This window comes from Crotalus tigris, unplaced genomic scaffold (genome assembly GCF_016545835.1).
Source record: "Crotalus tigris isolate CLP2741 ecotype Arizona unplaced genomic scaffold, ASM1654583v1 scf7180000018317.730465, whole genome shotgun sequence".
Taxonomy (NCBI): domain Eukaryota; kingdom Metazoa; phylum Chordata; class Lepidosauria; order Squamata; family Viperidae; genus Crotalus; species Crotalus tigris.
Window position 1 is genome coordinate 695,571 of NW_024096938.1, and position 25,373 is coordinate 720,943.

At 45.9% G+C, this 25,373-nt stretch overlaps 1 protein-coding gene across 2 annotated transcripts in view; it reads left to right on the forward strand.

Moving 5' to 3' along the window:
• LOC120311128 (major histocompatibility complex class I-related gene protein-like) overlaps window positions 1–18,480 on the forward strand; it is a 28,778-nt gene extending 10,298 nt beyond the window's left edge. The window contains exons 2-9 of one of the 2 annotated variants that reach the window (XM_039350301.1): window positions 816–1,088; window positions 4,899–5,174; window positions 6,910–7,194; window positions 14,187–14,279; window positions 14,790–14,822; window positions 15,563–15,595; window positions 17,072–17,105; window positions 17,384–18,480. In XM_039350301.1, the coding sequence (XP_039206235.1) occupies window positions 816–1,088; window positions 4,899–5,174; window positions 6,910–7,194; window positions 14,187–14,279; window positions 14,790–14,822; window positions 15,563–15,595; window positions 17,072–17,091 (1,013 nt within the window). In that variant the 3' untranslated portion in view covers window positions 17,092–17,105; window positions 17,384–18,480. Of the gene's footprint in view, window positions 1–815; window positions 1,089–4,898; window positions 5,175–6,909; window positions 7,195–7,319; window positions 7,960–14,186; window positions 14,280–14,789; window positions 14,823–15,562; window positions 15,596–17,071; window positions 17,106–17,383 lie in introns of those variants that run through there. The other variant, XM_039350302.1, reaches the window with a different exon arrangement.
• The last annotated feature ends 6,893 nt before the right edge of the window (window positions 18,481–25,373 follow it).

The following is a 25,373-nucleotide window of genomic DNA, read 5'->3' on the forward strand; positions in this document are numbered from 1 at the left end:
CAAGCACTCTCTAAGCGGTGTACACCAGTAAACTGTGTGTGTGTGTGTGTGTGTGTGTGTGTGTGTATACACACACACACACACACATACACATATGTGTGTATATATATATATATATACACACACACACACACATACACATTGTATATATATATATATATTTTACATTGCCCCCAACAATCTGGGTCCTCATTTTACCTACCCCGGAAGGATGGAAGGCTGAGTCAACCTTGAGCCGGTGAGATTTGAACCGCTGACCTGCTGAACACAATCAGCTAAAGTGGCCTGCAGTACTGCACGCTAACTGCTGCGCCATCTCGGCTCAGGTGGCGGTTTATTTGTGTAGGGTTTCCTGCTGCTTTTGAACTTCTGAGGATAGAGCCACTCTTCTTCCTGTGGGGCCAGTGCAGCCTCCATGGGGTAGAAACTGAGCATGGCAGAAGTGGGGGTTGATGGAGGCCTTGCTGAAAAGGGGGGAGGCACAATAGGAGGGGAGCACATGCAGTTTGGGGATCCCCCTCTCTCTCTCTGGCCCTGCTTTCCCTTCCCTTCCTCTTTCTCCTCCAACCTCTGTGCCCTCCAGCCCTTCAGGTCCTGCAGAAGATGCTCTCGGTGGCTCCCTTTTTCTACCTTTTGCTTGTTTTCTCTCTCTCTCTCTTCCGTCATTTTCCCCTTAATTTCCTCCGTCCACCTCTGCCCTGCCCAGGTCTTCTTTTCTCTTCTTCCCAGACCTGAAAATAGGACCTGCTGTGACCTATAGCATCAAGGTCCCCCAGCAGAAACCTCCTAACTCTGCCCCTCTGGGTCCCTTCCAGGTGCCTCCTCGCACTCCCTGAAGTATTTCCATTCCTCCATCTCGGAGCCCAGTCAGGGGCTGCCCCATTTTGTCTCTCTGGGGTACGTGGATGATCAACTCTTCAATTACTACGACAGCAGCAACCGGAAGTTCCAGCCTCGAGTCCCCTGGATAGAGAAGGTGAGGAAGGAGGACCCCACGTACTGGGAGAGAGGCACCCAGACATGTCGTGGCGAAGAGGAGTCATTCATAGATCACCTGGAGATTCTGAGGACTCTCTACAATCATAGCGGTGAGTGATGGGTCAGGTGGCTCCTCCTGCCTCCCCAGGAACCAGATGGGGGAGAAAGGGGGTCCTTTCAAAGAAAAAGGTTACTTCCACACATTTTTAAAAAGTCTTTTTTAAAATATGTTTATTCCTTTTTTTAAAATCATCATAAACGTGTCTCCGTAGCCCAGTGGTTCTCAACCTGTGGGTCGGGACCCCATTTGGGGTCGAACGACCATTTCACGGGGGTCGCCAAACAACGCAGTCCGCCATTTTTTTCCCCCTTTTCCTTAACTGTGCTACTCCCTTTTATTCTATTGGCTTTTGAAAGCCAATAGAATAGACTCTCTTGAATAGAGTCTAATTCTATTGGCTTTCAAAAGCCAATAGGAATTGTCCAGGCTGTCTCTGCCCTGCTGAGCCCGCCAAAAGTCCCATTCTGCAAACGGTGCTGCACCAGCTGAGTAGTCCTCGACTTACAACCGGTTGAGTAGTCCTCGACTTACGACTGGTTGGGAGTCGCGGCATTAAAAAGGTTGAGAACCACTGCCGTAGCCGATGTTTTCTGCCGACTGCAATTAATCAAAACATATTTAAAGTTACCCATCTATCTGTCTGGCTATTGATAGGATGTGGATATAAAGTGAGGTAGAAAGAGACTGAAATCTCTCACCCTCCATGAAAGATGGAAGGTTCTGGCCTTGGTGGACCAACATATTTAAAGTTCTCCCACTCTCTCTCTCTCTCTGTATATTGATAGGATGTGGGTATGGATATAAACGGAGATAAAGAGAGACCAAAATCTCCCCTTTCCCATGAAAGTCGGAGGGTCCTGGCCTTGGTGGATCCCCTGCTGTGGGGGAGGAAGGGAATCACAGGTCTCTCCCCTCCCGGAAAAGAAGCAGGTGGATCCTAAGGAGATCCTGGTGAAAGCAGGTCCTCGTCCTTCTTTCTGTTTCCATTCTACAGAAATGAGGAATCAAGCGCAGATCCACCTGAGGAGACTAGAACCCTTTCCTTCACCCCCTTTTAGGAGGGATGAGTGGGGCCCAAAATGCCAGGAGCTTCTTCTCATCCTCCAATTGAAAGGAGAGGCCAGGAGGCCAAATGGGGCGGGGGCTCTTGGAGGGAGGCACAGGGTCACTTCCAGGATCCTCCCAATCTTGTGGGGGGAGGACGGAAAAGAAAGAAAACCCCATTTGGGGACCTTCCTGAGTAGCTCAGAGCTGTCATGGAATCCCTGAGGCCAGATCCCTCCCCAGATCCCTCCAGGCCCCCTGCTGGCCTCTCAGGGGAGCAGAGCTGGACCCAGAGGGCTCCCCCTGGTGGAGAAAGGGGGAAGGAGAGCGGCCAGAGTGGAGGGGAACCTCCTTTCCAGGCCAAACAGCCCCAAATGTCCCAACCTTTCCTCCAAGGGAGGCTGCTTCCACCCCCCCATCCTCTGGGTCGCCCCCTCTGGACCTTCCCCAGCTCCCTCCTGTCTTTTTTGAGGTCTGGGGACCAGAACTGCCCACAATATTCCAGATGTGGTCCCACCCTTGATTTACGCCAGTGCTTCTCAAATAGTGGGGTGGGCCCCCTGGGGGGGCGCGAGGCTCCGTAAAGGGGGGCTCGTTTGACCTCGGCAAATACTGTCATATTGGACGCACGTGACACACGCAAAGGACCCGATTGGATAGACAGTCGTGCGGGGGGGGGGCGCGAAATGTTTTCTTCTTCCTAGGGGGGCATGACAGAAAATAATTGAGAAGCACTGATTTACGCAAAGGCTTTGTGACATTAGCCTCTGTTTTCAACACCATTTTAACGATCCACGACATCCTGTTGGCCTTTTTAATTTTTTTACATATAATTTTACTAAAACTCTTTAACAAGAAGATAAAAATGAATAGAACGTGATATAAAATAAAGGGGACAAAAGAAAGAAATGAAAGAAAAAAGAAAAAAACTACAAGTTGAAGAAAATAAAGAAAGAAAAAGACAGAAAGCCTTCTGATATTCTTCACAGCTGTTACAAATATAAATATATTTTAACTTCTCTAAAGCAGCCATTCTCAACTTTTTGACACAGGAGGAACCCTTGAAATATTTTTCAGGCCTTGGGGGAATCCCTGCACATCCAGGCTCAGAGCTGCATTAACAGCGTTCTTACACTGATAATAAAAAGTGAAACTTGCCTTTTCAATGTGATCCCTGCACAAAACATTCAGTTCTATGCCAAAGGTGAGATGAGAACACCCAGATTTCATCTACAACTGAAATAAGACGAGCTTATTTCTTAGCTTTTGATGCTTCCGAAATAAGACAGAGCTGGTTCTCAGAAGTTGAAAACTGCAGCCAGATTTTCAGTGCCTTCCTGTGAATGGCAGGAATCCAGAATCTTTTTTTTTTCCCTGAGCAGATCAGGGAATCTCCTCTGGAGGGCAGGATCAGACTCAGCTCAGGAGGATCTTCCTCTCCCTCCAAAGGGAAGGTCTCAGGCTGAGCAGAAGCTGCAGAGAAAGGATCCCCTCACCAGGTCACTCATGGGAGTGGAAAGTGAGGGAAAGGACCGGTCAGTTTAGTTCAACTGTACTTACAAGTGGTTTTCCCTCAGATTTGAGAGTTTCTGGCGTCCTTCCTCACTCTCAAGCCCAAGCAGAAGTAGAAACATTTCAACATTTTCTTTTGTTTTTTTTCCCAAACATTCCGTTTATTTTTAAATCCAAGAATTTGGTCACTTGAAGTTGAAACATCTTCTCCAGGTCCTTGCAGAGACTGTAAACTTCAAACTTCATTTCAAAGGTCAATAACCCTTTGGGGGTGCCGATCAGCCTGGGCCACTTGCTGCTCTTGCTGAGGAAAATATTCCTTTGTGGCCCTTCAAGGCTTCATTCCCACATTGCACCAAGCCATGGTTTGTTTCTGGATAGCCGAAACAGGGAGCCAGCCCTTGAGACTCGGTGCTATTTGTGAATGCAGACCATGATTTTACGATCACAGGGATCCTTGCAAGTGTCTTTTCAGATGGATCCTCTGAAAAGGATGATCCATGAGATTCTTGGTCCCTCCTTGCAGCCAGATTCAGGCCCCTGTTCCTGCTCTGGGATCTCCCCAAGAAAGCAGCAGAAAGAAAGATGTTTCCTCTGTGCCTCCATCTTTCCTTGGCCCTCCTTGGGATCCTCCATTGCCTTTTCTGATCCTGTGAGGTTGAGAGGGGGATTAGCCAGCTTCAGGGGCTCCATCCTAGGGGAGATGCAAGCCAACCGGTAGGGAGTGGGGAGGTGGGAGAATTGGAGGGAAGCGCTGTGGAGGAAATTGAGGCGTCGTTGCCTCCCTTCAGTCTCAGAGTCCCTGTAGGGAGGGAGGCCTCTGTGTCTCTGGGGATTCCCCAAACCATCCTCCTGTCCGTCTTTCAGGCCTGCACAGATCCTCTTTGAGGCCAGTCCCTCTTTGGAGCTGCAGATTCAGGCAACTGTTCCCTCTCTGGGATCCCTTCCTCCCCCCCCCACAAGGGTCTCCCCAGCAGAGGAACAGCAGAAGGAAAGATAGAGGAGGCTCCCTCCCTCCATTTCCTCTGTCACTCCTTTTTTTCTCACTCCCTCAGGATCCTCCGCTGGCTTCCCCAGTTTCAATTTTCTTGGGGAGGTTCAGGGGCTCCATCCTGGGGGTGACATGGAGGAACCCAGGTCGAGGAAAAGGAAAAGGGCAGTTAGTGAGGGGGGGGGAGACTTCTTTTTCTTGGAGGAAATGGAGGTGTCAGTGCCTACCTCCAGTGTCAAAGTCTCTGCTGGGAGGGGGGTCTGTGTCTATCTTGAGGACTCCCCAAGCCATCATATCTTGTCCCTATTTCAGGCCTTAACACATTGCAGAAGATGATTGTCTGTGAGCTCCGGGGAGACGGGAGCAAAGGAGGGTTTCTGCAGTATGGCTACGAAGGGAAGACCTTCCTCACCTTTGACAAGGAGACCCTCACCTGGGTGGCTTCTGAACCCCAGGCCCAGATCATCCAGAGGAAATGGGACGCTATCCCAGGATATAATCAGAGACATAAGGTCTACCTGGAGGAGGAATGCATTGAGTGGATAAAGAAGTACCTGTCTTATAGGAAGGAGGCACTGCTGAGGACAGGTGAGCATCTGGACACAGGCTGGACAGGCTCCTTTATGGTCTGATTTTTTGGGGGTCCCTTGTCTAGAGCCTGGTTGTTCAGCATAGACTCCTCTTCCCTTCCAGCATTTCCCCAGAATATGGGAAGCCCTGTTTAGTTCCCATTGCGAGGCAGCCATTAAATAAACCTACCACTAGGGGGCACCTACCCTTAACAGGACATTATCAGCGCCTCCCCTCGGGCAAACATGGCCAAGGTTGGGGGAGGGGGGGAAATACCCACAGATTCTGTGGATGTTTCTCTTAAACTCAGACAGGTTTCTTATTTTTGTTTTTAGTGATTTCTCCAGAAAACATTCCCTTCCCCTCTTCCAGGGACACTCCCTCGCTCCAGAGGGCTTCCTGCTCACAATGTCATGTTTCCCCCCTCTTTCTTTCCTGCTATTATTTTCCTCTCAGGACTATCCTTGCCCCACTGCCCTTCCCCCTTCCTCTCTGGGCTCCTTGACCCCTCCAGGATCAGCTGGGTGAGGTCAGGCATCATGGGTGTGTTGGAAGTAAAGTCTTCATCCTGGTTCATCCAAGCCGGGAATAAATAAGCAAACATGGCGACTGCTTTGGGAAGAAGGTTACAGTTTATTGAAGAAGCAGGAAGATGGTTCTTCAGCAAAGAGCAGAGGAGAGAAGGGCTGAGCACATGGTGTTGTAGGTTTTTATATCCCCTCTAGCCTTTTGTTTGGAATAGTTTCCTGTTCCTGTGGCATGAACTTTGAGGCTATTTCCTGTGTCACGTATTCTGACCTGAGTTTAGGTGTGCCTCTACGGTATACTTGATGGTAATGGGTTAGTCCTATTATATCCCAAAAGTCATCTCCTGCTTCCCTGGGGCTGGGCTAATGACTCTTAAGAGTTTCTTTGTCTTGAGTTCCCTGGCTCCAACTTCCTAATGGTCTTATATCTGCATTTCTATGAGGCTAGCTCTTGCTTGAGGCAAAGAAATCTGGGGCCAGGTTTGGTTTCTGCTTTTCAAAAAATCCTTTTGGTGAAAAATATATTTTCCTTTTTAATATTTCCTTCTGGGTGGGGCTAACTTCCCTCAGGTGGATACCCCTCCCCACAATTCCCCACAGCCCCTCCCTTCCCTGTGGGGACTGTCTCCGTCTTCCATAGGCATTACCTCTCTCTCTGCCCCACTGTGACAGGCAGAATCTGGTTTCCAAATTAACCAGGGTGAGATTCCAAAAGCCCTTGCTTTGATTCTCATTCTCCCCCCCCCCCAGGAAAGTGTTGCCATATGCTAAATAAAACAAATAATCCTGAAATTGTGATTGTGCCCCTTGGAAAGAAGCCTAGAACAGCCTCAGATTTGGGGAAGGGGAAGTGAACCCCAAAAGTAGGGAGAAACCTCTGTGTTGTTGTTGTCTTGAAAGGGAACTTAAAAGAGCAGCTCCACTTTCCCTCCCCTGAAGGAAACAATCCAAGATCATTCAGAGTTCAAAGCAGCCAGAGAGGAATTTCCTTGGACTCTCAATTTGCTGCTGGAGGTTTTTCAGGCTGAGTCCCTGGGAAGGACTCAGAATCGGGAGTTCTTGTGGTTGAGCATTTTCCAGATCTGGAGCTTTTCCTAAAACTCTTGGAGACGCTGCAGGTGTGGAGTGGGAAGTAGTGGGAGATTTTCCTGCCCCTCCAAGTTTCCCATCCACCTTCCAGGCTCTGGAGGGGCTCAGAATTAATTCCGGGGGTGCCTTTTCTGCAGAGCCCCCAGTGGTGACCATGAGCAGCAGGAAAAAGGAGGTGGAGGATGGGATGGAGACGCACGTCTGCCGCCTGCATGGCTTCTACCCCAGGGAGATCGATGCCTCCTGGACGAGGGACGGGGAGGTCTGGCTTCAGGACACCCTCCGTGGTTCCGTGGCCCCCAACGCAGATGGGACCTTCCACGCCTGGCTCAGCATCCAGATCGATCCCAAAGAGAGGGGCCGCTATCGCTGCCACGTGGAGCACGACAGCCTGCAGGAGCCTCTGGACGTGGCCCTGGAGGGTGAGAGGCTGCAGGGAGGGAAAGACTGGGGTCTTGGGCAGGCTGGAGGGATGTGGGAGGGAAATCTGACCCCAGCTGTGTCCAGATGTGAGCATACCTGACCTTTAGGCCATTGTTTTTTCCAGTTTTTGAGGTTGGTGAAACTGCAGGGACCAGACCATAGAATTGCTTCAAGGGATGTAAAGGAAACTCCAGAATCCCATCACAACAGCTGGCAGATCCTGATGAAATCCTCTTAGATCCTCTCTTAGCCTCTGTCCCTCCCTGTTTCTTGCCTCCAGCCGTGGAGCAACAGTTATACTGAGCACCTAAAAAAGATTTTATTTTCTTTAGAATTCCTTTAGAAGTACAAAAAGTCAGGAGGAGAGTCTGAGTCTCTTTTTAAAGGCCAAATTTAATTAAAATTGATGAACTGCAGCTGACTTCAGGAAATGCACAGAGTATCTGGACTGATGCATCTGGAGTTAGAAAAGGGACTATCAATCTGAGTTTTTACCATCAGAGACTTTGTAAAGCAGGGCTTTTCAACTGGGGATACGTGTACCACTTGTGGTATTTTGCCACATGGCAGGTGGTATGTGATATCTGGCCAAGTGTAGCAGGGGAGGGGAATGAGCCGAAGTGAGCAAAGCCTGAGGGAGAGGCAGCTGCAGCTGCAGGACTATCTGGGCTTGGCAGAAGCCCCAGGAGCCGGCAGGGCTCCAGCTGATTGGCTTCAGCTGATTGGCCTTCCAGAAGCAGCTGGGAGCTGGTGGTGAACTGAAGAAAAAGGGGGGGAGAGAGGAGAGGAGAGGTTTGGGTGGGGGGAGGGGAAAAAGCATCAGGAAAGGTTTAATCCCCTTAAACCAGTGGTTCTCAACCTTTTTAATGCCGCGACCCCCCAACCGGTCGTAGGTCAAGGACCACTCAACCGGTCGTAAGTCGAGGACTACTCAACTGGTGCAGCACCATTTGCAGAATGGGACTTTTGGTGGGCTCAGCAGGGCAGAGACAGACTGGACAATTCCCATTGGCTTTTGAAAGCCAATAGAATTAGACTCTATTCAAGAGAGTCTATTCTATTGGCTTTCAAAAGCCAATAGAATAAAAGGGAGTATCACAGCTAAGGAAAAGGGGGGAAAAATGGCAGACTGCGTTGTTTGGCGACCCCCCTGAAATGGTCGTCCGACCCCAAATGGGGTCCCGACCCACAGGTTGAGAACCACTGCTTTAAACAAATGTAATTAGTTTTACCCCCTTTAATTGAGTCTGACTGTGGCTTTTAGAAAGGTTTTTTTTTTTAAGGTAAACTGGCTTAATTTAAAGCGAAAGCTTTTCTCAATTGCCGGAGCCTTTCAGTCTAGAATTGCAACATTCAATGAAATTCAATGGTGAAAAAAGTAAGGTTCTACATTTAGGCAAGAAAAACCAAATGCACAGGTATAGTATAGGGGATACCTTGCTCAATAGTAGTAACTGTGAGAGGGATCTCGGAGTCCTAGTGGACAATCAATTTAAATATGAGCCAGCAGTGTCCTGCAGCTGCCTAAAAGGCCAACACAGTGCTAGGCTGCATTAACAGAGGGATCAAATCAAGATCACATGAAGTATTATTACCACTTTACAATGCCTTGGTAAGGCCACACTTGGAATACTGCATTCAGTTTTGGTCACCACGATGTAAAAAAGATGTTGAGACTCTAGAAAGAGTATAGACAAGAGCAACAACGATGATCAGGGGACTGGATGCTAAAACATATAAGGAACTGTTGCTGGAATTGGGTATGTCTAGTTTAATGAAGAGAAGGATGAGGGGGTTCATGATAGCAGTGTTCCAATATCTCAGGGGCTGCCACAAAGAAGAGGGAGTCAAGCTGTTCTCCAAAGCGCCTGAAGGCAGGACAAGAAACAATGGATGGAAACTAACCAAAGAGAGAAGCAACCTAGAACTAAGGAAAAACTTCCTGACAGTTAGAACAATTAACCAGCGGAACAACCTGCCTCCAGAAGCGGTGAATGCTCCAACACTGGAAGTTTTTAAGAAGAGACTGGCTTCCGGTGGATCTGCGTTGGGCGATGGCGGCTACTTTGTAGCCGTCCTCCTGGGTAAGTGTAATGAACCGCTATGAACAGCAGACATCAGCTGTTCAGCGGTTCAAAATCCCCCTCCCGGGCAACGGGGGGGGCAGAGGGTAGTCTGAATAGTGGTAGAGCCTCTTATGTACCCCCAATTTTCCTTTTTTGGGGGTGATAGAGTGCTCCCACGGAGTTCAGACTGTCTCCGCTTCCCAGCTGCTTTTGTCCTTGGGACAAAACAAGCCCTCGCAACCACCTCCGCGTTTAAAGTGATCTAGTGAGTTTTTTTTTAAGAAGCGGACAGAGTTGTTTAGAGGATTTATTTTTTTGCTTTCCTTGACTTTATATGTATTTTAAATCTAAAGGTTTATTCTTTTGTTATAGTCTTTCTTTTTATTTTTTGCTTTTTGCTGAAAGGGAAAGTAAAATGGCGATCGGCAGTTTTTTTTTTTCGGGAAGCTAGAATGGCGATCGGCTTTTTTACCTTCTCTTTTTTTTCTTTCTTCTTTTTAAGGACTGGATGGATTTTAGAGTATTATTAATTTTTGTTGTTTAATTTTCTAAACATTATTGTTTTGGTCTGATTTTTTGTTTTGCTTTTTGTATTTTTAAAAGGCAGGCATTTTGGTTTCCCCCCCCCTTTTTTTTTTCACTTTAACGATTGGAGTGTATATTCTAATTTCTTTTATTGATCTATTTTTCGCCTTCTTTGATTTTATTTTAAATCCAAAGGTTTATTGTTCTGTTTATAGTCTTTTTATTTGCTTTTTTGTTGAAAGAGAAAGCAAATGGCGATCGGGAGACCTTCTAGCGTTTTTTTTTTTTTTTTTTGGGAAGCTAGAGTGGCGATCGGCTTTTTTTTACTTTCTTCTTTTTTTTCTTTTTAATGAATTGGATGGATTTTAGAAGTATTATTATTGTTTTGGTTTGATTTGTTGCTTTGTCTCTTGTATTTTTAAAGGGCAGGCATTCTGGTTTTGGTCTGATTTTTTGTTTTGCTTTTTGTATTTTTAAAAGGCAGGCATTTTGGTTTCCCCCCCCCTTTTTTTTTTCTTTTTTTCTCACTTTAACGATTGGAGTGTATATTCTAACTTTTTGTTTTGGTTTGATTTGTGGTTTCGTCTCTTGTATTTTTAAAGGGCAGGCAATCTGGTTTTTTCCCTCCCCTCTCCCTTTTTTTTCATTTTAATGATTGGAGTGTATATCTTAATTTCTTTTATTTTTTTTTCTTCTTTTCTAACTCTCTTTTTTTATTATTTTTTTATTTTTCTCATTATTTTAAAGATTTTCCTTTGAGGGAGTTATGATTTTCTTTTGAAGGAATTTTTGTAATTTTTAAGAAGGAGTAAAGTTTTTTTTTAAGATGGCTCCAAAGCGTCCAGTGAATTTCACAGTTCCTAAATCTTCTGTGGCTCAGCCAACAACTGTGAAGGATATGCAACAAATGATGGAAAATTTTACAATTCAAATTAGGGCAGAAATGAAAAAGATTTTGGAAGAAAATAATAAGATTTTGAGGCAAGACATAGTTTTGGCTCTAAAAGGAGTTGCTTCTGTTCTTGAAAAGTTGAATTCCCATGTGGAAGAAGTAGCTGAAAAAGTGGAATTAATGGAGGGGAAAATTGACAGTATGGAAAAAGAAATGGAAAACGAGATTCTTATGCTTCAATATGGTCAAATGGAATACGCCTTAAGAATTAGGGGCTTGGAAGAGTCCTTGCAAGAAGATCTGAAAGAGATGGTTGCAAAGGACTTTGCTGTAATTTTGAATACAGAAAAAGAAGGAATACTTAGTGAAATTGAAAAACTATTTAGAGTTAACTCTGCGGTGGCAGTACAAAAGAATTTGCCAAGAGATGTGGTAATTTACTTTTGGAAGAAATCTTTACGCAATGAAATTATACAAGCTTTTTATAAGAAGAGATTTCAAATTGCTTCACAAGATGTTATAATTTTAAAGGAGATCCCATCTAAAATTTTAATAAGAAGAAAGGAGTTTGCCTTTTTAGCAAATGAACTTAAAATGAGACGAATTTCGTTTAGATGGGATGTTCCGATTGGAATGGTGGTGAATTACCTGGGACTATGTTACAGACTTAATACTGTTTCTCAAGCAAAAGATTTTTATACTTCAGTATTGGGGGTATGTTCATCTCCATCTATTAAGTTCAAGACTTTGGAAGAAATGGATGTAGAATTACAGTTTGAAGACTCTAAAATTGGGGAACCCCTGTTTAAGAGATCTCAACATGTTCAGATTGAGGAGCAGGAGACAACTTGTGTAGCACAAAACTGTAAAGAAAAGCATCAACTGAAGAAGAGTAATGAAATTTCACACCTAGTGATTGCTGAATCTGTGGGAGAAGCAAGACCCATAAATCCTTTGGAGCAACCATTAAGGATGGAAGGGTCATCTGAGATGAAAAAGGGGAAATTTCAGCCTGAGGGGCGTCAACAAGTTGAGAGGAAGGGGCAGAGGAAAATCTGTGCAACATATAATTGTAAAGAAAAAGACCAACAGAATAAGGAGCTTAAGGAATCCCCACATGTACTGGCTTCTGAGTCGTTGGGAGACTCAGAAAATTTGGAGCAGCTTTTGAGGACAGATCCTAAAGCATTTGTTTTAAGCTTTATAACGAAAATGGACAGTCGAGGCTGACAATAATAATATCAGTATGATAATGAATGGAGAATGAAAATGGACAATTGAGATTGATAAGGACTGGGTTTTTTGTGGTTGCAACTTGTTATTGATGAAGATTTGAATATCTATTGTGTTTATGGTGGATGGAATTTGCTATAGTGTTTTTTGTGGGTGAATTTGTTATAAACTGTTTACTTTGGATGGAATCTGATAAGATTTAAATGAGTATAAAGGTGTTTTGTTTTTTTTCCCTTTTTTAAGTTTTAAGTAATGTATAAATTTGTGTTTTGGGGGAGTTTATGAAAATGATAATAATATTTATGATATTAGAAGGATTGGAGTATATTATAATGTGTTTAGTGTTTGGGTGGGGTTTTTAATGTTTAAAGTTTTAAGTAATGTTCAGATTTGTGTTTTTGATTGACTATAATTTGTTTGTTCTAATGTCTCAAGTTCTGATTGTTTAAATTTGTGTTTTGGAGGGACTATAACTTGTTTAACTAAATGTATTTAGATTTGCTTATGATTTATGCTAGACTTTATATTGTAGTTATAGATGTTTAAAGAAAGCAGTGCTTAAAATTGTGTCTTTGAAGAAACTTATGTAGAAGGATGGATAATATTATAAGTAAGATTAGAAGATTTTTAGAGTATATTATAATGTGTTTATTATTATTTTCTAGAAATAATTCATTTAATTTAAGGTTCTTAGGATTGTTTAGGATTTATAGTTGTCTTAAGTTTTATATGTGTTTTAAGTTCTTTTTCTTTTTTTTCTTTTGAAACATTTTGGATAAGCCTGTAATCAACTCTGGGAGGTTCAGGGGAGGGTTAGGGAGGTTTGGGGAGTTGGGGGAGGGTATGGGTGGGTGGGCGGGTTTGGGGAGGGGATTTATTTTGTAAAATGTTAAAAATTCTTAATAAAAAAAAAAAAAAGAAGAGACTGGACAGCCATTTGTCCGAAATGGTATAGGGTTACCTGCCTGAGCAGGGGGTTGGACTTGATAACCTGCAAGGTCCCTTCCAACTTTATTACTACTACTACTACTACTACTACTACTACTACTACTACTACTACTACTACTATTATTATTATTATTGTTGTTATTATTATTATTATTTTAATGTTCCCCTCCTCAGAACTGACTCCCAAAGCAATACCACTGTATAATGCTTTGGTAAGACCCTACTTTGAATATTGCATCCAGTCTTGGTCGCTACAATATAAAAAAGATGTTGAGACTCTGGAAAGAGTTCAGAGAAGAGCAACAAAGATGATCAGGGGACTGGAGACTAAACATATGAAGAACAATTGTAGAAACTGGGTATTCTGGTCTAATGAAAAGAAGGACTAGGGGTGATATGATAGCACTCTCCCCAATATCTCAGGGGTTGCCTCGACAAAGAGGGAGTCAAGTTATTCTCCAAAGCACCTGAAGGCAAGACAAAAAGCAACGGATGGAAACTAATCAAGGAAAGAAGCAAATTTGAACTAAGGAGAAATTTCCTGACAGTGAGAACAATTAACCTTCAGTAGAATAATTTGCCTTCAGAAGTTGTGGGGGCTCCATCACTGGAGGCATCTAAGAAGAGACTGGAGAGCCACTTGTCTGGAAGGCTTGAACAGGGGGTTGAGCTAGAAGACCTCCAAGGTCCCTTCAAAATCTGTTCTTCTGTTTCTGCCATTTCTGGGACTGTCCAGAAGTTGAATGTCACCATATTCCATTTTTCATGCTGAAGTCCTAGAAGGACAAAATATAATTTTTTGCTATTTCTGGACTGGACAAGGAAATGAAAGTGTATATTTTAAAAAAGGCTAGGTGATATGAATTCTTTTACTTTAAATAATAAAATGTAAACATTCAAACTGAAGAAAAAACATAACGTATAGAGCTGCTCAAATTATGACAAACTGGGGCAGCCTCTAAACAGAACAAAAAACTGTTGTTCAACAAATGTTATTGTATTGTTCACCAATATTGTGTTGGTGACGTTTTTGTTTTGTAAGCTGCTGAGAGTCGCAAGGTGGCAAAGGGCTGCTTTGGAGTGGAAAAGCTGAGGATGAATTCAGCTGCCTTCATGCTGGGCTGGGGAGAGAAGGAGGCAGCATGAGGGGGACACGTCCCCTAAGGGTGGTTAGCAAGGAGCCTTCGTGCTTCCCTTAGAGGGACAGGAAGAGGAACCCATAGAAGTTTTTAATTTTGAGAATTTCAGCTTTTGCTATTTTAGGTCTCTTCCCCTAATTGGGATATTGGGGTTCTCCTTCAATTATCTGCTTTTTCTCCCAATTCAGAATCAAAATCCAGCCTGGGGATCATCATCGGCTGCGTTGTGGCTGGCCTTGTCCTGCTGGGTGTGATTGTTGTTGGGATCTATGTATTCTTCAGTAAGTCTCCTTTTCTGGGTGATGGAAGGAAGATGGGGAGGTTCCTCCCAAGTCTCTCCCTTTGGGGAGCTTCTTCAGGGCTTCCTCCTGTCCTGCTTTCCCAGCCCTTGGGGAGCCTCTGAGATCTCGGCCTCTTGCTGGGACTCCAGTCTTGACTTGGCTGAGTCTGAGGTTGGGACAGTCCCGCCTTCTTCTGAGTTGGGAAGAGGCATCCCAGTTCCATCCCTTTCAAAGTCTTTGGTCAAAGAGCAGCAGAGAAGGATTTCCATGAAAATCTTCCTCCCCTCCAAGCTGCTGCTGTTTCCCCCCTTTCCCTCCCTCCATCTTGGAGGCAGCAGGTCTCTCTTGGGCCAAATCAGGACATCCTTTTGGTTTTTGAAAATCTTTCTGTCTTTATTAATGAGGCAAAGTGACTGCGAAATATCTCCTGAAGGTATTCCTCCCAAGAGGGAAAGATTGGATGGTCTCTGGTGGATTCTTTTGACCTTTCACTGATTTTTGTCTTTGCAGAAAGACGTCAAGATGACTACAAAAAAGCAGCAAGTGAGTGACTTGTCCTCTCTACATGTAATCTCCAACTTAGAGCAGAGACCAGAGGCATGATCAGTTGAGGAATGTCTGTGTGTTTGTGTGTGTGTGTGTTTGTGTGTGTATGCGCACACGTGCATGCTCTCTTCCTCCTAAGAACCAGTCTGGGGAAGATGGACCCCCTTTTCATCCCAGCCAGGCTGTTCTTGGAAGTGGGGTCCTCAAGGAGAAACATCTGGGACAAGGAACCCTCAAGAAGGGGAGAAGACCCAGCTGGTGGAAGGTCCCTCCGGCTGAGAAGCTGCTCTGTTTCCCAAGTGGGCGGAAAGGAAAGGTTCGGTGAAATGAGAGTCAGAAGCTGCATCAAATTAGGGATCAAAAGGGGGCATTTTGAGAGAAAAGGAGCTTTGGGGGATGCCAACTGGATCTCGATCTCCCATTACAAGGATGAGTAGGAACTGGTTAGAAAAAGAGACTTTGGAGCCATGTGTATCTTTTTAGATCAGCTTTGCTCTCGGGCTCAAGAATTGCTGAACTTTTGCTCTGTGTTGATGTACATATAAATTTTAGGAATTCTTTCCTGGGCCTTTTAGCCCAAGCAGTCTGGTTCAAACTCTCTCCAGGTATTTGTTTGTCTTTGATTGTGTGTGTGTGCGAGAGAGGGAGGGAGCTGGAGTCAGAAAGAGCTGAGTTTCTCCACCTATCAGCCAACAGAGTGAACTTCCTCACTCTCTTTTTCTTTCTTTCTTTTCCAGCAAGTGAGGAAGGATCCAGCAGATCCAGCCAGGGTGAGTCGGAGGGAGCTGCTGCTGCTGCTGCTTCAGCCATTCTGTCCCTTTGCCAGACTTTGGGTGGGTGGGGGGAGAGGGAAAGAGGGAGAGGCCCCCAGTTTTTAAAAGCCTCCCCTCCTCCCCCCATTAATTCATTCTTCCTGTGTTCCCTCTGTGTCTGGTTCTGGTGAAATAATTAAAATAGTTTGGTTTAGTGGTGAGGGCACCAAGGGAGACTTACTGGGAGACGGTGAGTTCTAGTCCCACCTTAGGCATGAAAGCCGGCTTTGGGGGGGGGGTCACAAAATGCACTTTCCTTGCCCTGGTTTGTTCCTGAGGCGGAGAAGGGAAACTCTCCCTGTGGGATTCAGGCAGGGAAGGCAGCGCAGAGTCTGCCTGGTGGAGCCTGGCCCCCTTTGGAGGAGAGAGAGCCCTCAATTCCTTGGTGGGAAATGGGGGAATCACCGGCGATCCCATGATCCCCAGTGGTTAGAGACTCTTCTGCTGGCATAGCTGAGACCTGGCTGATTCTGGAAGTGGAGGGGGTGTTCCTCCTCTCAGAGATTGGGGTTTAGGATTTGGCCCCAACTCACATTGCCCCCCCGGGGCAGAGCAGGTGGGGGGGCAATGTGAGAATTTCTCTGGGCACTCGGGGGCCTTGATCCCCACGTTTCTGGTTGTGACTCCGTTTCTGAATCTGCGCTCATGGGATCAGTTGGGCTTGTGGCTGCTGTACCAGCCTCCCTGCTGCATGGCCACCCCACCCCTCAGCTGCTGGGGGCTATCTTAGTGTTGGCAGGGAGTTCCCCAGGCTCCTGGTCCTGGGAGATGTCAATCTGCCCTCCCCGGGTTTGGCCTCAGAAGGGGCCCAGGAGTTCACGGCTGCCATGGGCCTCTCCCAGACCATCTAGGGCCTGGCTCACGACAGCGGTCACACCCCAGATAGGATCTTCTTGGAGCAACGGAAATGTGATCTGGTGGGGGGATCTGGTTTTTATTGTTTTAAATATTCTACATAGCTTTTTATTGAATTTTATTGTAAGCTGTCTAGAGTCCCCTTGACGAGATGGTGTCATAGAAGTTTAATATTAGATAGATAAAGAGATGATAGACAGATAAACAGATAGAGAGACTGACATGATGGATCGCCTGATCTTGGGCCCATCTTGGGCCTGGCTCAGGACAGCGGTCACACATCGGATAGGATCTTCTTGTCAGAGCAATGGCAACGTGATCTGGTGGGGGAATCTGGTCTTTCAGTTTATTGTTCTAAATGTTCTACATGGCATTTTATTGAATTTTACTGGAAGCTGCCTAGAGTCACCTTGGAGAGAGATGGGTGACACAGAAGGTTAATAATACAGTAAATGAATAAAAAGCCTGATCTCCTCTGAGAGTTTTGTGAAGCTGCAGAGGCTGAATGGTGAAGAGAGAGATTTGTCCTCCTGACAGGGCAAGGAATAGATTCACTCTGTGTCTTTCTCTCCCATGCAGGGAGCAACCAGACCGCTTAGCAGCCCCCTGGCAGGTGAGTAGACTGGTGGGGGCTGAATGGGGGGAGAGGGAGGGAGGGAGATGAAGGCCTTCAGGTCCAAGGACCCCAATTGATGGTGGAGATATTTTGGGAAATCCCTCTTCTCTCTCCTATTCATCTCAAACACTGGAAGGGAAGGAATTTGGGGGAGAGGCATGAGGGCTCTGGGGAGGGGTCTGCCTGCCCCCCAACTCTTATCCTCTGGCACCTCTCAGGCTCCGACTGTCTGGATATAACGAACTCTTGGATGCTTCTTCCTCTCTTCTTTGCAGCACGATGGACACTCCCAGCCTTAGGAGGGAGGAAAGAATTGAGGATCAACCTTCTTCTGGATTAGACAGGAGGATCCCTTCAGGGCCTTCCAGCATTCTGGAATCAGGATATATTTGGGGTCTTTCATCACGGCTTTTATCACAGAATCAGTAACCTTTCTTTATTATGATTGAGGAATGGAGGAGAAAAGAATATACCGTATTTTTCTGTGTATAAGACTCTATTTTTTTCCTGCAAACACCCTCTTCAGAAACCAGGTGCGTCTTATACACGGAAAAATAATGGTAACCTCCGCAGCCCAGGTCGTGCCTGTGTGGGTTGCCATGCCGCCTGGTGCAGGTGTAAAGCCCCTGTGGGCTTCCCACTAGTGGGAGGGGGCAAGATCTTCTGCCGGCCGAACTTGTGGATTGATCGGCGTGGAGAGCGTCTTATACACGGGTACGTCTTAGAGACGGAAAAAGACGGTATGATACTAATTGTGGAATCAAACGATTTTAAATGCTTTTGTAGATAATGGGTTTTAATAAGTATTTTGTATAACCCTTCACGGGCTTTTGCTGGTTAATCTTAATGGATTGAGATTAGAGGTTAGAGATGAGGTTTCAGAGATGGGTTTATAGGGAATGGGGTGAGGGAGAGGATGAACAGTTTCTTGGTTTTATTTTAAGAGAGATTTATAAGTTGTTAATTTTCATTATACTTGTTGGGGATAAAGATGGGGGTTTCTTTTTCTTTCTTTTTTTCCTTAGTTTTATAAATTTAAATGTTATCTTCGAGGAAACTATTAGTAAAAGAAGAAGTGTGCATTCTGAGATTTTTGTCACTAAAATCGTTGATGCATTTTTTAATTGATTATTGCACAGTTAATTGATCATATATTTGATCATTCAAAGTTTGACAGATAATCAGTATAACAAGTGAAACATTCAGACTGATTTTTTTTTATAGATTGTCATTTATGGATTTTCATGCTTTAGAAAAATAGAGCATGAGATCCATTCCACAGCCGGGCTGCTGGCTCCTTTAATAATTTGCACTTATATTGTAAGTTTGTCAAAGTTGTTTGCTGAAAATAAATGGTTTTGTTTTCCTCTTACCTGAGTTGCTGCCTGTTTGAAGAGATTGGAAATAGGAGGGATTTTACTCTCATTTTGCTCAGAAAGACCAATTTCATTTTGAGTGGGAGGAAGGGGAGGAACCAAGGCAAAACCTGGAAGGAGCAAGACCTGGGGGGAGGGGACTCCTATATGCTCCTTGGGGAGGAGGCAGCCATTTTGCTCCTGGGTCCGGATCTTTCTCCAGCATCACCAGCTGACCTTCCGCAAAATGGACGCTTGGTCTTGGCTCAGTGGGGGCAGCAACAGAGGCAGTTTTTCCCTCAGATCCACCTTTGCCTCAGGCTGAGGGCCGAGTGGCTGGTCTCTGGGCCTCCTCCAGGGGCCCTTTGGGAGACGGGAGCTCAGGGACCGTCTGGAGCCCTCCTGGTCCCCTTGCAGGAGGGCAGCTTCTCTTGCCTCTGAGAGGTCCTCTCGGGCTCTTCAGGGGCCCAGCAGGATGCCCCGGCCCAAGAGGGGGGAGAGCCTCAGTTGATGATGATGATGATGATGATAATAATAATAATAAAGTTGGAAGGGACCTTGGAGGTCATCTAGTCCAACCCCCTGCTCAGGCAGAAAACCCTATACCATTTAGGACAAATGGTATCTTCTAAAAAACTTCCAGTGTTGGAGCATTCACCACTTCTGGAGGCAGGTTGTTCCACTGGTTAATTGTTCTAACTGTCAGGAAGTTTCTCCTTAGTTCCAGGTTGCTTCTCTCCTGGATCAGTTTCCATCCGTTGCTTCTTGTCCTGCCATCAGGCGCCTTGGAGAATAGCTTGACTCCCTCTTCTTTGCGGCAGCCCCTGAGATATTATAGTGGATGCTTTCTGGATGAGGAGGAGTGGAAAGCAGTGGGATTCCCCCCCCCCAATTCCTTTTGGGCTTCCCGGATGCCTTCAGGAGCTGCCATCTTTGAGAGCCTAAAAAGTGGACTCAATTCATGGCTCATAGACTACATTCAGCCCTGGACAGCCAGTAATGTGACCTCACGACACTTTTGATATTATAATAAAAATATATTTAAAGGGAAGTTTGTTATTTATATACATTAACTATATGATATATTTTATACGGGACCCAAGACAATTCCTTTTCGCTCAACGCTGCCCAGGCCAGCGAAAACATTGACACGTCTGCTTTAAAAGCATTTTGTGAGATGTCAAAATGAGCGTCTTCTACTCATTCAAAAGTTTTAGAAATGTGTTTATTTATTAGACCCCTCTGACTGGCCAGCTCACACAAGCGGCCTGGGCTGACACAATAAAAACATCAGCAAAAATAAAATAAAATGACACAATAAAAACATCAACAAAAGAAAATGAGCCCCAAGGATAGCCAGAAGTTCATCTCACCTGGAACTCAGTGCCTGGGCACAGAGCCAAGTTTTGATGGCCTTCCGGGAGGCTGAGAGGAGGAGGGGGATCTGCTGGAGGGTCTTCCAAAATGTAGGGGCCACTTCCGAGGCCTGAGAAGATGGCCTTATTTCAAGGAGGGGAGGGTCACCACCACCCCTCCGGTCTCATGGCAGATGCCCCCAGGGAGAGAGAGGATACCGCAAACAGCCCAGTCTGAAGTGAAACTAAAAGATGCCAGTCAAAAGGAGGGCAGAAGAGGGGTCCTACTGGTCATTGCCTAGCAACAGGGTAAACCTCCCGATGAGTGACAGTTGGCTGCAGCTTCTATAAGAGACTGGGATGCCTTCCTTCTCTCTGCTGGAAACAGGGTTTAGCTCAGGTGGATGTGAAATTCATTCTTGAACCTTGGACCTGCTGATGACCTTGAACCGGACCTTGGACCAACTAAACAACTCTTTTGTATGCTCTTCTTTAAAACACACAAACACACTTCGAAGGCAAGGCTTCACTTTGGTTGACATTCCTGGGGACATTTCTAACTCTGCGACCTGAACATTAATACTATAGGATTAAAACTAACCACAGCCAGGGCTGGCTGGGATTTTAAGCTTTATTGTTAGCCTTTTAAAAGGTGATATTTGCACTTTTAACAAGGGAGGCTGGTTCTCTTTTTTTAACTTTAAGGAAGCGTGCCGTTTCTTTTGGTATGGGAGAACTTGCTTTCTCAGCAACTACACAACAGAAAGTACCTTCTGGAAGACCTTGGATACACTTGCAAGTGTTAAGCAATATAAAAATTTATCTGGGAGAGGGAGTTTATAGGCCGTGAGTTTGCTACTTGTGGAATGCCAGCTAGAATCGTTGTTTCCTATTGTTCAAGCTTCGCATTTAATCCATCTCTTTTATTCTTTGATCTCTTGCTTTTTGACCTATCACAAAATATACCAATGGAATGTATTTGTTTCTGTAACCGGTAAAAAGATCTGGGCCCATGTCACAGGTTCTTTTAACTACAGTATAGACCAGCGGTTCTCATCCTATGGGTCGCGACCCCATTTGGGGTCGATCGACCATTTTTCGGGGGTCGCCAAAGGCAGCGATCCGCCATGGGGGCGGCGCCGTGCACGTGCGCCGCCATGGGGGCGCTGCCGCGCATGTGCGCCGTGCATGCACGCCGTGCATGGGGGGCCACCCCCATGTGCGCGGCACCGCGCATGTGCAGAACGCTTGTGTGACGGGGGTCGCCGTCACACAAACATTGAGAACCACTGGTATAGACCCAATTTGGTGGACTCAAGACACCAAAGAAATGGTGTAGGGTTTTCTGCCCGAACAGGGGGCTGTCTAGAACAGCGGCCCCCAACCTTTTGGGCACCAGGAACCAGTTTTGTGGGGAGAGGTTTTTCCACGGACCGGAGAAGGTGTTGTTTTGTGTGCCGCTTGCATTCCCCGGATGGGGTTTCGCTTGTTTCTGCAGCCTGGTTTCTGGCATGCCACTGCCCAGTGCCAGTCACGGACAGGGGTTTGGGAACCTCTGGTCTAGAAGACCTCCAAAGCCCCTTCCAACTCAGTGATTCTGTAAGAGCTAACAACAACACAGTTCTCTTGACAACACTTACACACACAGACACACACACAGACAGAGTCCTCAAGCTTTTCCACAGCTACTCCCACCTGTATTCCTCCGTGTGAGGGTTAGAGAAAAAACTCCCTTTCTAACTGCTTTACTTCCACACAAAAATACGCACCTTCTTTCCCCACACCCTCAGTTGTTTCACCGCACAGCTATTCCAGGCAACTTTGCTGTGCTGTCCCCAGGGAGAGGCCTTGGAGAGACCGGACAGAAATAGCACAGGTGGTGTCAACTTTCTGGGCAGATTGCTCCTTCACACACACAGCCCTTAATGGAGACTTTTTGCTTTGCCTGAATTACTGGGTGTTTCCTATTTTGGGGGGGCAAAGAAGCCCCTTTGCAAAGGGAAAAGCGCCTCTCTCGAATTCAGGTCTCAAGTTCTTACCAGCTTCAGGCCAAAGTCGGGGTGTCTGAGCTGGGAGGCAACAGCAGTACCTGAATAAAGAGCCTCTCTTTGACAAACGACACACAGTTACAAAATGGGCTGCCTGCAGTCCCTAAAATGGCGGAAGGTTACCTAGAGTAGGGGTGTCAAACTCAATTTCATTGAGGGCCGCATCAGCATTGCGGTTGCCCTCGGGGCCGGGTGGGTGTGGCCAGGGTGGGTGTAGCCTACTGGGTGACCGTCGATGGAGTGGGTGTGGCCTACTGGGTGGGCGTGGCCAGCTCTACATTGTTTGTGTCAAGGGTGCCTGTGGGGGCCTGGGCAGGAGTGGGACAGATCTGAGGGTCTCTGGCAGAAGGAGGTGGGACCGGGGCAAGTGCCAAGGCATGGTCCACTGGAGGAGCCTCACTGTTCTTCTCAGGCCATTGGGGGGGGGGCTTATGGAGCTAAGACTGAATGCGTTTCAGCATAGATGGCCACCACAAAATTGTACATTGGCTCCCAGCTGGCCTGGGCCAAGGCCAAGGCAGAGGGGGCCGTTCCCTCACTCTTTCCAGGATGGCTTCGCGGGCCACATGAAACCACTTTGCGGGCCGCATCTGGCCCCCCGGTTTTATGTTTGACATGTCTGGTCTAGAGTCTATTTAAAATGGCAGATGGATGATCGGCAATGGGATCCAACTCAACATGGCAGATGCTTCTTCCCCCCCCCCATCTGAAATTGACAAATCGCCAGTCCCTCAGTGCCTCCAGGAGCAACACAAAGTTGCACATGTTGCAGCCTGTTGTCAGCAGTTCGTGAAAGCATTGTGCAGCTTCAGCAGCTCATCTACTTCAGGAAGGAGAAGGACATCCAGCATGTTGAGTCCTGTCACATTCCCATTGTTCTCTGTTTACATTGCTTCCAAAGTGAAAATTCAGAAAAAAGAAAAATATAATCTTAAAATCAACTACATCCCTTATTAATCAGCGGTGGTCTTTGGAAATTGGAAGGAAAGTGGAAGCACTTGGTGGCTTCTTAGCTGAAAAGATAAATGTGGAGCGGGATATAATATTCCCTCCCAGGCTATGAAAATAATGCCAGTTCTTTCTTTATCACCTCTCAGTTAATAAAATTGTGTGTTCTTTTCAACAAAGTTGAATAAAAATATTACAGCCTCGACTTTTTTACTTTTGCATATTTAATATGCACTAGCCATTTCTATGAGTAGAAACTTTTTCTAATCAACAAAACCCAAAGTCAATGTATCATATTTTTCTACCTCAACCACAAAATTGAGAAGCAGTTTCCAAGTAGAAATAAAGTCGGATGTATTCTTTTCTTTGACTAAAGTACTTGATCTGGCCATTCTCACTGCTGTGAACATGGATAACAACAAAAAAATTTTTTTTCAAGTTCTTTCTCCATTCAGCCTAAAAGAAATGTCTCTAGTTTAATTTTTATATTCATTTTGAGAATCTTCTCTGCTAAAACATGAATCTTATTTTAATATTTCAAAAAGATTGTGCAATTTTTAATGAAGCATTATTAATTGAAAGAAGAAAGGATTCGATGTGATAAGGAATGCAGCCCCATTGCTAGTTCACCAGTTCCTTGAGATCCCCAAGTCTATTCACCCAACCATATTTTAAGAGATGTCTGGAAGGATATCAAGGATGGAGGTCACTGCAGAAAAGGATCATCTCCCGGGTCCCACTAGATGTTACTCCTTAACAGACAAGACCCACAACATACCTCTTCTGCTAGAGCTGGTGGGGTGGGCGGAAGTAATTGGGAAGAGGGGGGTCTCATTCCACAAAGGGCTTTAAAGGTCAAAAACAGCACCTTTAAGTGGACCCAGAAGCAAACTGGTAATCAAATGCAACTTGTCTCGCAAGGAAGCCCACAAAGTAAAGATGAGTCTGGGAAATAATTTAATCAGTTCTATTGTTGGCTTGATTCTACAGAGTTCGATTAACTTCTGGCTGGTTTGGTGCTTAAACAGGAATTGATACTTTGCTAATTGAGAGGAGACACTGCAAAGCCGCCAACCAGCAGGGGGCGCCAATCTCCAGCTCATCCGCGTTTCCGGAAATTCTTAGGGCCCGCCTTGCTGAGACTCTCCCATTTGAAAGATTTTCAAAATTTTATATTCTGTTATGTTTTATATTTTATGTTCTTGAGCTATCAGGTTATCCCCTCCTCTTTTCCACAGACGGGCCCAAATTTCCACTCTATACATGCTCAGAGGAAAGATGACTGCAGAAGAAAGCAGATGATTCAAGCCTTGAAAAGACCGTTGAATTTTTCTCATACTTTGTTCATTATAGGAAATGTGAAATCAGCTGAATTTGTTCAATCCTAATAAGAAACCAGGATGTATTCTTTCAGTCCAAGGATTCCCCAGAAGAAGCGCCAAGGGAGAGAGCAGCCATCTTACGTCTATTGTGGGGAAAACCAAAGACTTTGAAGCTTCCTAAAGATTCGTGGCTTCCCCAGAGAAGAAAACACCTCTGACATTTTCCCCTAGAAAGACAAATCTTTCCCTTGAAGATGCCACGAGAGCCTTTGAGCGTTTTTCTCCAGAGCGAAGATCACTTGGGATGTCATGACCTAAACACAGAATCACAGGACTGGAAAGGACCTCAGAGGTCTTCTAGTCCAACCCTCGGATCCAGGCAGGAAATTTAATACCATCCCAGTCTAACAGTTCTCCAGTCTGTTTTTGAAACCTTCCAGCGATGGAGCACTCACAATTCCAGGATGAAAATTATTCCACTGATTAATTGTTCTCACTGTTAGAAAATTTCTCCTTCTCGGTTGGGTCCCTCTTTAACAAGCCCCCACCCCTTATTTCCCCTCCTGCCCTCTGGGGCTTTGGGGAAGAAGTCCCTCCCCTCTTCTCTGGGACAGCCCCTCAAGTAAAGACAGGCAGTTATTATTACACAACCACACACAGACAGACAATCACACACCCAAATTATTCTGTGCCATTGGCTTGGCATACCTTGCTCTCCCAGCGGTTCGTCATACCCTTTAACCCTCCTTTATCGCCTTTGTTGCTCCTCTCTGACTCTTTCTGGGCTCCCAGCATCTTTTTTGAGTCGTGGGGACCAGAAGCGGACCCGGCATTCCAAGGGTGGCCTCACTAGTGCAGGATAAACCGACATTCTCATTTCTCGCGTTCTCTTGATGTTGCCCCTCGGTTGACGCAGCTCAGAACTGCACTGGCTTTTTTGGCAGCTCCACCTGTTTTCCCCCCCCCCCTCCACTGCCAGGGTCTCTGCGGGGTCTCCCCTCCCCCTCGCCTGCGCCCCTCCCCCCAGGCCCAGATAACCCTCCCGCTTTTCCAGCCCCCCCCCCATTTCTGTCCCTCCCCCCAAGAGGCGGAATGGCTGGAAGGGGATTTCCTGACGGGACTTTCGCTTTCCTTTTCCCGCCTGTCCAGCCGGTTGCGCCTGGACGTCTGCCTAGCAACAATGACGACACGGGAGTACCTTTTTTCTACTGGCTGAGCTTGGCCAATCACCCGCTTC